This window comes from Coccinella septempunctata, chromosome X, assembly GCF_907165205.1.
Source record: "Coccinella septempunctata chromosome X, icCocSept1.1, whole genome shotgun sequence".
NCBI lineage: Eukaryota > Metazoa > Arthropoda > Insecta > Coleoptera > Coccinellidae > Coccinella > Coccinella septempunctata.
In genome coordinates, this window is record NC_058198.1 from 5254099 (window position 1) to 5267124 (window position 13026).

Consider the following 13026-nt stretch of genomic DNA (forward strand, 5'->3'; position numbering starts at 1 on the left):
TTAAGTCTCACCAGAAACGATCGGGGTTCATTTAGAAAAAGTTGGAAAGGCTTGAAAAAAAAGCATATAATTCCCCGGAAAGCCTAAGTCGAGATTACGGAGGAAAAGGAGATACTGTGGATATTTTTTATCCACCAATTTAGATCGGCGGCCGTAATAAAGTTCTCAATGAAGAGGAATATTTTCCGCCAGTTATTCCTCTCCGGCCTTTTCGCCGGAATTATTCCAGTTTTACGCGGCCTATATTTTTCCAGTGTGTTTTGAACCGGCAATAAAGGATTATGTTTAGAAGCTTATCTCCCACATCGGTTTAACAAAGCTCTCGGACACAATCGTACAGGTTGTTCCATCGGCGAAATCCAATTCGGCTGCTTATTAATCTCTTGTCGAATCGGAATTGACAGTTACATATGTTATGAGAGCGTATTCGGTTTATACCCTTGCGGTTCGCTATTTTTTGGGAATAATCCTTGGTAATCGAACAGAAATATAATTGTTATATCAACGTTTCTGTTCCGATACGCGTCAGCTGGAACGTTTCTCATCATTTGAACCATTGAAACGGTGGTGGTGTTACTCAAACTTATGATTGTTTTAGTACACGGTTCCATAAGTTTCTATATCGTAAATGCAGTGTGGGTATGAGTTACTGACCCTAAAATTGGGCAGAATATACAATGTATACAAGGTATCCGGAAATGAAAAATTAACAAGTAGCCCTTCAAACGAATCCAATATCAGCACCGGAAAATTCTTCCTTTTTTAGTGTCTCGTAAGAATAACCCACTCTGTACAATGATAATCAAAAATCTTACCTCAGATTAGAAATCTACTGAAAAAATCGTAGAGAAACTAGTAAATAGGCTAATTTTTCTGTGAAAAGTGGACCCCTCCAAAATAGATATATTTCTGAGAGTGGCCACTAAATGATTCTCTAACTTTCGAATCATTTGAGGGTTATTGCCAACACTGTCAGATAAATAATGAATTGTATACAATAATTAACTATGGGATAAATACAATGAAACAAAAAACTTTTTCGAACTTGTCTTTGTGTTATTTTTTGGTAGATTTCAAATCTGAGCTCAGTTTTTCGATCATTTTCAACTAGATTCCGAGATACGGTGTTGCCACTGATTAAATGTGGACTTTTGAAACGCCACAACCTTCGACTGTTGGTGTTGCGGATGAACTCTATCGATTTCGAATTATGCCAAAATGTGCTCCTTATAGGTCCGGAAATTTTCAATCGTGTTTCCGTCTACTCGAGCAAGTTCGATTCAGCGGTCCTATTTGCCCCGAAAATGTACGCAATTACCTGTCGCAGCCGAATTGGGAACATTTTAGATTAAGAAAGTTATGGAGATTAAACGATTGTAGGGAAAGCCCACAAATTCCACAGTCCGCTTGTTTCTTGTTTTCATTCCTCCCTAGCCCCCATCTTCGTTTCTCATTCACTCACATTTCAACGTCCCCCGGGTGCCTTCATCGAGCTACATTACGTAAGTCAAGAGATAGAAACATGGCGTTTATAAAAATACACCTTTCTGACGTCGCCGACGGAAAATCCGCTGTTTTAATTAGATCATTATCTTTTATCTCGTCCCCAGATCCTCCAGTTTTATTGCGATCATCAGTTTCATCTCTGCTGGTTTTTTTTCCTCGATTGTTAATATCTTGTATTCTTTCAGTGAAAAATGCGTTTCCCGAAGTGCAGGGTAAGTAAATCAGAGGAATGGCACTTTGAACGCATGTTTTATTAGACATTTTATCTTGATTTGATTGATTGATGTTGGTTATTGTCCTTTTTGTTGGTCTTTTTTGTTTTTCTTTTTTAATTTTTGGGTATCATCCAACCTGTTTTTATTTCATTATTAATAGCGTGGAGCATGTCTGGTTTTCTTGCATGTTTTGAAATCGTGAATTCACTACGATGTATTTTCGGTGTGTTTGGTGGAATAGAACTGTAGAAGATTTCTGAAATGATGATGAATTTCTACAGGCAATTTATCCAGTTCCTTAAAATTTACTCAGATCTTTTTTTTTTTTTCAATTTTGGTCCAGATTGGTGAATGTTCAATTTTGATTTTGGAAATGATAAATCTTCGCAGCGTTTTATACTAGAATGTGAGTGTTTGGATGACCTCGATATTCGAGAACGAAAAAATCGAGAGATTCCGGATAACTAACAACGCACTGGAAGAGGGAAAAACCCTATGGAAAATTCATGTGCAATTTGAGCATCGTATATCGGAAACGACTGGCTGAATTTAAGAATACAGAATGAAGATCATAAAAATGTTTCATTCAAAGTCGAATATGCTAAACTTTCGCCAGTCAATTCGGCCATTTTGCCATTTTCAACTCGGATAGAATCGAATTTGCAATTCATGAAATGCGATGATATTCGTGAACTTCAACGCGCGTGCATTCCTTTCTGAAAATTTCAAACGGAGGAGTGCCGTAAAGTGTAGAGTAATGTATTACGTTGTGCTTCAGACTTCATTTTACCGAAGTATATGAATAAAATATTCAAGTTCGGTCTACGAAATCTTAACTTGTCGCCGAAGATGTTTTCATTTACAGATACGAGTCGGGTTTTTTGGGTCAGTTACAGAATTGAGGGAAAATTAACAATTCAGGTCACGGACGAAACTGTTTTTGAATTCGTCATATGAAACTGTTGGAATCGAAAATTAATTTTCTCAATTTTCCGAAATAATTGCGTTCCGTGAACTACAGAACCGTTGAAAACTAGTTCAGAATATTCAGTCATAGTTGCTTGAAAATTTGTTGCCCGATTCTTGTATCGATTTTGTATTTTCTCAGATATTTTGCGCCTCAATCCACTTTTGAAATGAAATCTCCCTTTAGCTTCCTTCTTTCGAAACCCCAATTGTTTTAGTCATTCATCAATCAGGATAATTGGAATGAATCGATGTTGATATTCGTAATAATGTGAAATATCATTAAACTGCAATGCAGTTTAATGATATTAGCATTTCGATATTGGGTTGTTCGATATGCTCCCTTTATTTCAGTTTTTCCTAGCAATCATAGAAGTACTTGTCATTTTTATTTATGGGACAATATCCTGTGTTCCAGGTTGATTTACGAAATAGATTACAATCTATGTATTCAGTTGGATGATGTGTATTATCGATGAATCTGAATCACTTTTGAGCATGTAAAGGGAAATCTAATATTCCTATGTAAAATAATAAGGAAAATACTCATTTCCTTTGCAACGGCGTAGTGAGTTTACTCTACGTTATCGGTCAATAGAGCAGGGAACTTGAATGAATCAGTATTTCTTGGTCCGAATATTGATTCAGAATGATAGTTTGAGACTTGAAGTTACTAGAAAATAGATTCATTTTTTTAAGAATGAAAATTCCCTATATTTACGCATGAAAGACACTGCAAATGTTCATTTTCCCTCAAGGTCTTGAAAATATTTCAGCGCCAACTTTTCTAAATCGAAATCAAAGACCAAATAAATGAAAAAATACTATTATTGTTAACAATGAATCAAAAGTTCGTAAAAATAACATTTTTGAATTTCCACACTGCTCTATCGTTTTGTCTCAGTTCGTTTCTTCAAGCAGATGTATTTGAAAGTTCCTCGGATCTATGGATCTGTGGAACAAAATCGACGAACGGTATATAAGATAGGAAAATGTTTCGATTTAAATCTCCATGCGTTTTCATCTCATATGCCTAGAGAGGATTATATGTATATGAAGTACGCCTCTAGATAAAGGAACCACATATGGTTTTTCTCGGTATTTTCAAAATTACAACCCATTGTTCGCTCTATCTGATACAGCTATCGAACCTCTAGGATCACATATTCAGTGGTGATTACCTATCCCCTGTCCAGTTCATATTACAATGCCTAACATGGATTTGGCTGCGCTGCTTCATTTATATTCATAGAAAAATTAAATAATTCAGCTGTTGAAGCCGTAATGGATAAACGAAACCAATTCAAATAGATATATTTCAGATGTTCGACATGAAGTTTATTAATAAATCAATATCGGACATTAATATTACGGAACTAGTAACTGGCCCGGACGGTCACACCTCGTGCGGTATTGTTTAATTTTTTGTCTGGTAAGTTTGAGATTTATATCGGGCTGGATTGACTCCCTTGAGAGCTAGAAAAAAGATATTAATCACGCTCAATGGCACTTTATGATATGTATACTTTAGCGTACAGAATATGTATACAAAACGATTCTTATATAAGTATCATGCCTTTGAATAAGTATCAGTGGCTGTGGGAGGAACATGAAAATATTTGGCCAACCGGTTCAAAAATGATTCAAACTAGGTTGGTGATGTATTTCTCTGGATTTCTTGAGTTATTCCATCATTTCAATGAATACTTGTTTCTACACTCAAGATCGATGTCGAAATTGTCTGCTGTTGGCCGGTTATCAGTCGTACATCCCCTGTATCCAGAACGGGAAGGGAGTCTCTGTTCCAAAAGGGGTTGAACTATCTCTCGGTGAAATCGACAGTGCGGTTGCGAATTTATTTAAAGTTCATGTTCCCTCTTCATGAATAACAACATAATGGTAAATGGGATTAGTTTCTCGCAGCAATTATCATAGAAATAGTATCGTAGCTTCGGGTGAATGCCAACGTTTATGGCACATTTGAATCAATAAAGACGGCCATGCCATCGAAATCTCTTTGAACATCGTCATCGCACACACAAACACACCATAGGACCATGGAATTCAGCCTAATCCACTTATTGTTATTTAATTAGAATACATCCTTGTCGATCACGAAAGGAATTTGTCAGTAATAACTAGTGGTTTATTCATTCATTCATTGTTCGGGGTGTTAAAATTCCTTATATAATAATTTTGAAAGATGTCATTTATTACATTCCCTGAAAAATTCTATCCTGGTAGGATTCGGCGTAATGGCAAACACAATATTGATATTGCCAAATTGGGGTGAAGAAAATCTGGTGCTTTATCCCTTTGCGAAAAAACTTGGTCGTGTTCGGCAGACGTGAAGAACTGGCGTGCATTTAATAGACCCAACAAGATCGATATGCGATTATGCGTCTAAAACAAACCTCGCGGCTTTAAATCATCAACAGCCCCCACAATTTACCAGACATTAGGAACTAGTAGGGTTATTCAACTTTTCCAACACGTAAACGATTAAACTGTCGAATAGAAACGAACCCCACCTGTACAAATAGATCTCTAATTGCCTTTTCGCCCATTGGAAGTTATGGAACCCATAGAAATTAATCGAAGAACTGACAATGCCATTTTTCGATGAAACGACGATAACAAATCGTAATGGAAAAGACTGAAGACTTGAATAGATTACATGAAGCTGATCGGAAATTGTACACTCGTTGTGGATTATGAAAATCGTCGAAGTTCACGCACAAAAGGAAAGAGGCGCTGCAAATTTCAAACGTTCATCAAAAAACTCTCTCGAGAACTGTAATAACACATCTTATTAGGCCTAGATCAGAAACTAACTTCTAAACAGAGATATACGGTTTAATTTGCATCTTTGATTAGCATAATCATTTCCTAGCATACATATAGACGTGAACATCTCTAATAATGATTCTTCGCGTATAGTTGGTACAGAAATTTTGATATGTAATTCTAATTTCGTTGAAATTCGAACCCTTGGCGGCTTCTTGGGCAAACTAGCTGTCTGATTAGCTGTTTAGCTTCTGTTGCGAACATCCAAATTCAGTAATCTTCCACGTCTATCGTAAGTGTATCGCGACTCTCGAAATTCCATCAGTTTATAGTTTGTGACGATTCCAGAAAACGACTAAAATTTTTTTTTCGATCGTCCAAGTTTTTCCTGAAGAAGTATTGCTGAAATAGTTGTAGACTATTCGACCACGATTCTTCCAGATTTTGGCGTCAGTCGACCCATTCTGTAGGGCATTAATGAAAGTCGGGCTTAATAAAACTTTTTGTGGTAGTGTGTTAAGGTCAATAATTAATTGGAATCATGGAAATAATCGACTGCTTTGTGGAATGGTGGAGTTTTCGAATTATATCCATTTAATTGGGATTTTCGTTGAAAAACTTCCCAGCATGGTCGTCAAAAGGATCCCTAGTCTCTGGAAAAACCAATCATCGCTTCTGTTCAGCCCGCAGTTCCCAAGAGTAAATAAGTGTGATTCACTGTTTCGAAATTAAAATATATTATTAGATGCGACTGTTTTTTAGGCGGGGGGCGAAGCCCGACTATCACGCCCATAGCTCATAAAAGCTCATAGAAATGCACCCCATTCGAAATGGCTCAAACTAAATGGAGTGGGACAGGCAATAATTGAACGGAGATGATGCCCTGAACTTAAACAAATACCCTGAACTGCTGCCCGCTAAATCGACAACAGCATTAGGTACAGAAAATTGAATGTAATCCCCATCTCGTAGTGTTCTGCTTCCGGGCTCCTGTCATCAATCGCCCTATTTTATTATCGATGACAACTCTTCGTTGGTTGATCGAGGATATAATACATCTTCACAAGTTGAGACTGAAACAAAATAACGATATAATGAGAGGGAAGTTGATGCTAGAAAAGGTAGATTTTTTGTAATGTTGCTAATTTCGAGTAGTGGAAAGATGCGGCATCGATGAAGAATTTTTGGAGGCACCTCAGGGTATCCGAACGTCAACCCTCAGAAATGGCGAGATGTGCATCAGGGAGCTTCTGGAATACAATTATCCAGTTGTCAGCGAGAAAATGTAAATTTTCGCGAATGCAAACAGCCCATGCATACGTGATGAAGGAATATGATCAATTATGTGTGATACAGTATTGCAGCTGGCCGTTTTTTGAGGTCGCGACAATGGAAAGGGTAGGGGGAGGTGGATTTAGGTGTGCGTCAGGCATCACCAAGATCTCAAGCACGAAGATAAATCAATACCAACCACCCCCACAACGTTTTAGGGATGATAGGCTATTTCGGATCGGCGTCTTCCCTTAGCAGTCATAACTGATCCCCGTTGTCTTCCGGCAATGAGGATTGCCTTGAATCTTCCAGCTGCTAAAACTCTGGTTGTAGTCTGGACAAATTTTCTCATTGTTACAATCAATTTCCTTCCAATATTTGGATGTGGAAAAGCTCGAAGACTTGGGAAGTAATGAATTTATAGTTCTTTCTATAAATAGAACATCCCTCTTAACATCACCACCAACGGCGAACAAACCAAATTAAAATTATGCGGTTTGGTAAATGAAGGAACGAATAAATTGCAAATGAACTACCACAATTGAATTGTGGCGTACGAATGAAGCTAATTTTGTGATATCCCGACAATAAAACAACAAGCTCTTCGTATATTCATTTCGCGGATAAAATAATCCATTGCTCATTGAGGCGGTTAATTGTTTCGCGCGTCGCAAAGATCCGCAAAATGAATTAAATACAAATAAAGAAGGTGACTTACCGCCTTGACGTAAATGAAATTAAACTGGAGGAAAACCTGAAAGAATCCAGCCTTTTCAGCTTGCCTCACGTCGGAGTGGTGAAAATAATTAATTTCAATTAAGGTCTCAAATCACTTAAAAAACCAGTGGCGTGTGCCTCTCGGACGTATAAGGAAAGTGAGACTGATGAGTGGTATTAATAAAAGGGGGAAGAAGATGCATCTCTGTGGCTGGTTATTTTCGGGAGAAACACTTTCTTCTCTATCTCGTCAGTTTCTGAGCATTTTCATGAAGCCTATCCGTTCAATCTCTTTCTTTTCTATAGAGAAGCAACGTCGAAATAACTTTTTTTATCGTCTCGCTGTTATAAATATTAATATCCAACAGAGCTTAATCCTTTTGATATCTGGGATGGGTGAATGTTCCTGTGGAGACGAGTGTGAAAACCGTAAAGGACATGGAATAATCAAACTTGTGCAAAATTACAGCGTTCATTCATTGAACATGAAAACTGAAAATTTCAGAGGGGTTTGCGGGGGGTAGGAATTTCTGAACCAAAAATGGCGATTCGAAAAAAAAAAAACAATAAATTGGAGTTATGCAGCACCGTTAAATTCCTTTTGGTGTTGACGGCTGAGGTACTCGAAGTGTATTTATTCATGACGCTGGTAAAATCTAGAAATAATAGGGACTCTCAACCAACGCTGGCCAGTTTTGTTGGCTTCGTTCGCAGTCGACTTCTTGGCCGACGGAGATGCGGCAACACCGTAACAATTTCTCGAACCAGTTTGCCTTTCAGCAAAGAATTCGGTGAATGAAAATATTGAAGAATACTGATACTCGGCCAGAACTTTTTGTTCGATTTCCTCTCTTTGTCCGGTTTACTTGGCTAAAATGGAATAAACAGAACGATTATGATGCTCTACGGGAAACGAATATTTTATCTAATACCGCAGCGAACGATGTTGTTCGCCTCAAAGTGGATTGTTCTCAAAATATGACATCTTTGTTACATACGGATACATTTTATTTCTGTTTGAAGAATATGTTGTCTTTGTAGTTCGTACTTTATGTTTCTGAATCTGAGAAAAACTAGCTCTATTCGTGGCTGTGGATGTATACTCATGAATACTACATGTGACAGTAGTTTTGATTTGAAGGGGCAAAAAAATCAACCCCACCTGAAACTTTTATGGGAGACGTTTTCAGATATTCAGATCTTAAAACTGCAGAAAATAACTCGATATTTTGTGCAGAACTCCAGTGCCATCAATAGTCTTCTTGTACAAATTTTTATCTTTTTTTTTACTTATCATAAGATAAGAATATCTCTGAAAATCTATTTTCTTCTTCGTCGTTTCAGCATAAGCTTTTTGGATTATCTCCGATCAGTCGTCTGCCCAGCTATTCCCAGGTCAAATGACTAAAAGAGCAATTCTGTCAAATTCCAGAGTATCTCTGTACAACTTCCTATCACGGACATATTCTTCATAACCCTTTGTTGTCTCAGATTCCATCCTATATCTTTAGTTATGGCTGTCGATCCAAATGCTGCTCCAGCTATTGATCGAGATCCTCTTTCAGCGCTGGCTGATCTATTTGAGAATCCCATTCGTCACGTCAAATTAAGCGTTATTTTCTATATAAAATCCAATGTCACGTTCTCATTGTTTCACGATGCCGTGGCTGAAAGGCCGGTGATTAACAATTTTTTACGGTCGCTGAGAAAAAAACGGATGGGCGGGTAAGATCGAATTTTTCTTGTTTACAAGATGTTGTTGAAATAATCATTCATTCCGGACACATTTTATCCCTCAGGCGGCGACGTTAAATGACAACTAAACAGGAATTTTTCGTTGTCTTACGTCAACCATCGAATTTGTCGCATATTTTGGGCATCGGGAGCCGGGAGAATGTGTGCAACTTGCTCGTTTCGCCATGAACCGGTTCGGGATGCTCCGTGGCAGGAGAGTGTGCCCTTTTAGTTTGTTATTTTCGATGGCGGACCCTCTGAATCGATCGCGAAAAAATTTCACGACCTCGGGGTGGAATTCACGAACGTTGATGAAAATTATCCGTCAGCGTGAATGTCAAAAGCTCCTCCTCAAAATTGATCGCCCCTCATGAATTTATCTAAACATGCGTAGCGTAAAAACAACAATATACTTAATTCAAGGTTTCCATTTAATCATTTTCGTTTCGAGATTGAGACTGCTCAAGTCTGGGCAACAATTAAAATAGAGGAAATGACGTCTGGCCGATTTGAGACCCCAGAACTCCCAACGGGCGTCACTTGTTTTTCCCGTCACGTCCCAACTTGTTTTCCTGTTGAATATGCGTTTTGGAGTTGACTCCAATCTTCTTATCGATGCACGAGTCGTATAAGCTTCTTTGTATTCTACGTCAGGTAATCAGCAGACATGTTAATAGATTTATCGATGTCGATTCATTACGCTGAAAGGAAAAGGCCTCGATACCAGAGCTTACTCCACATCTGGGAAATTTCACCGTCGAGCAGGAAGCCGCCCCGAAATTATGCTCTCTCGTTTTTTGCCCTTTTCTCGGATTTCATATCCCTTTGATTCGATTTTAATTTCAACCTCTCGGACTGTTCGAAAGGCACTATACATGCAGGTAATCGTTTTAGAAGTGAATATATTCCCTTTTTTTTCCTCCACGACACGAAAAGGTTGAGGAGAAAATGGTTTTTGTGAGAACTTAGACTCGCACGATTCGTATTCATGAGTATACTCGGTGAAATTAGAAGTGCCACGACCCGGAAGCATAATTTCTTCATTCTGAGTTTTTGGACTGATATTTGAGGCAGGATCTTGGATTTTTCTTCTTCTTCTTCTTCTGCTTTTCATCTTATCTTATGTCTTGTAAAAATGCTTTCATAATGTTGTGTCCTCCTTTTTTTGTTCCTCATTTTATTTTATTAGCTTTATACTTTTAATGTCGCTGAGTGTATGTTTGTCGAACACGCTCCGGTTTTATGGTTGCCTTGGTAGATTCTAGAGTAACGAGGGTTCGGCTATCCCTTTTTTCAATCTTTCATCTGACCGCCGACAAAAGGAATTAAGCCACGTGTAATTACACACCATAGGGGGAGCAATCTTTTCGCATCTCCCGCTATTATGATGATACATATTTTTCGAATATTTTTCACACAATAACGCGATTTCCTGGAGATGATACGGCAACCGCATTACTTCTGGGTAATTTGAGATTCCGTACGTGTATAGTTAGTTACTGGCATCGAGTTTTCGACGATTGTTACGAGAAAAAAATGTTTTTAGGCCTTTGCTTTGATTCACTTCCATACATCGCATTCCTAATACTTCCGGTTTATTATACCGATAATGGACCTCAGGAGAATTTGCCGATTGACCTGATTTTGTGTTACTTTTGACCTCAACTGTTGAAATATATGTACGAGTTAAAAACTCACACTGTATAAGCGGCAGAACTTTAGAAAAATTTTTAGCGTTGTAAGAAAACACTGTTTTGGAAAATTGGTATGAGTTTCCGTCAACTTCTTCGATCAGGTCTTGAGCTCGCTTCAATAAAAAATGTATTCGAAGTGCATTCTAGAATTGTTCTTGAATCGAGCATAAACTCGAGAGTAAACCACGATTTATAGCTACCAAAGGCAGCAATCGTATTAGTTCTCTTGTTCCGATTTCATGATTTGAGCAATCAGCAATGTCAGTTTTTTGTATTCCATTTGAGATTCAGCATTTATGGCTGTACATACCTTTTTTCGTGTCCCAGAGTACTGGATTGTTCATAGCTAATTCCCGCTAAAAACGACGCAAGATTATCTTTCACTATTTGCACATCGAATTCCTCGCCTGAACATAGGGGTAAAAATCATGAATCTGATTGTTATCAAGAGTGCATGAATGGTTTTCCAAGATATATGAGCGAATAATAATAGAAGATATTTCTGATTCATGCCAAGGCCGATCGTTAATCGTCTATAATAATTTCGTACCTACACATAGAAGGAATGACCTTTCCTAGGAAAAATTTGCATAGTAATTTGCAATGAATCAGTTACTTAAATTTATATTAACGAGCGTTACTACAGAGGTGTGCGCGTAAATTCATAAATAATGAATTAATAAATTACAAGATCAATTTTCTGGTTTCATGGTCTTTCTGCGGAGAACGTGTGTTTCACTAACTCGATGCAAATTACATTGCTCAACCTGATGCGGATTTCTGTGGAAGTACTCGAAATCATCCACGACTTGACCTGATTGTTGGGAGTCCAAAAAATTTTCACCAACAACAGTATTTTCTCGTATAAGATTCAAGCGTAGGAAACTCGATGCATCTTTTTTGTGGAAGAATATGTGATCAGCATCTCAAAATTCTCGAACGATCAAAATAGGTGTTGTCACATATGAAATGAGCAGTTCAACAGAACGATTCCCTTGTGGATTTATTTCCGAGCTAACGTGTTCATCTCACGCTGGCGGAATCCCAACAACCGAAATTGCAAATGTTTGAGGTTCTTCCGCATCTGCCCAATTACGGAATAAAACTAACAATAACGAATGTCGAATGAATTTGGTTAATCAAATATAAAGCGACTAATTTGGTGTTAGTTCTATGGCATTTTAAACAGTTTTGATAGGAATTAAACGCATGGTTTGTTTTTGTTTGTCGATGTGCGGCGCTATCTCCACCATCAGCGCAAACTGTAGGATTGTTACGGTGGCTGGGACGATTTTTCAGGTTGATAACGATCAAATTCAACGTCCACTGACAGATTGGGGTGACATCCTTATTTATATTCATAGTTTTCATCTACCAAATTCGGACTTTTCATTTCGAATTTATCATACCCCAATTATAAATATGATGTGAAGGTTCGCCATGGGAAAACCCCCCTCGAATATTCACAATTTTCGTTTCTAGTTATGTAGATTTGAAAAAACCAATCCAGGCTCGAAAAACCTGGCGGTTCATCTATGAATTTGGGTAAAACGCCGAGTACCATGCTGGTTTCTCCTTTCGATTTGCCCTTTTCAGAAGTTTACTCCAAGTACAGGGTGTGCCAAATTCGATCTCTAGTGAAGAGATCTCGGAAACTAGTTGAGCTACAGCAAACAGATGCCACCTTTCCGAGCTCTTCATCAGAGAAAGAAAGAATGGTAAAAATTGTAGCTTCCTAAGATGCTTCATTTTTGAGATGACAAACGAATTAACCCATAAAAATACAACTTTGCTTCATACTTCGAAATCTAAAAGATATCTTTTTTTCGGTATCGTCAAAATCTGAATTTTTGTTAACAAAGCATCGTAGGAGGCTACGGTTTTCACCATTCTTTATTTCTCTGAAAGAGAGCTCGAAAAGTTGCCTACTGGTTTGCGCAAGCTCTTCCAGTTTCCGAGATCCCTTCACTGGACAACGAATGTGGGTTACCCTGTACAGGGTGTCCCAGAATTAATGCTTAGCCCTGAAACACTTCATGGCAGCGTGAAAGAATTTCATTAAACAGAATTTTCGTTGAACTGCACGATGCTCTGTATCGATTGTGAGGGATTCCCGAAAAAGAAATATCCTCGAG

At 38.0% G+C, this 13026-nt stretch overlaps 1 protein-coding gene across 17 annotated transcripts in view; it reads left to right on the top strand.

Moving 5' to 3' along the window:
- The window catches only part of LOC123322257 (latrophilin Cirl), a 137692-nt gene that overhangs the window by 107015 nt on the left and 17651 nt on the right, over nt 1–13026 (top strand). For 12 of the 17 annotated variants that reach the window (XM_044910178.1, XM_044910175.1, XM_044910177.1 and 9 more), the window contains one exon: nt 1692–1718. The exons of the other annotated variants lie outside the window; for them this stretch is intronic. In XM_044910178.1, coding sequence (XP_044766113.1) covers nt 1692–1718 — 27 coding nt within the window. The remainder of the gene's footprint in view (nt 1–1691; nt 1719–13026) is intronic. 17 annotated transcript variants of the gene reach the window in all.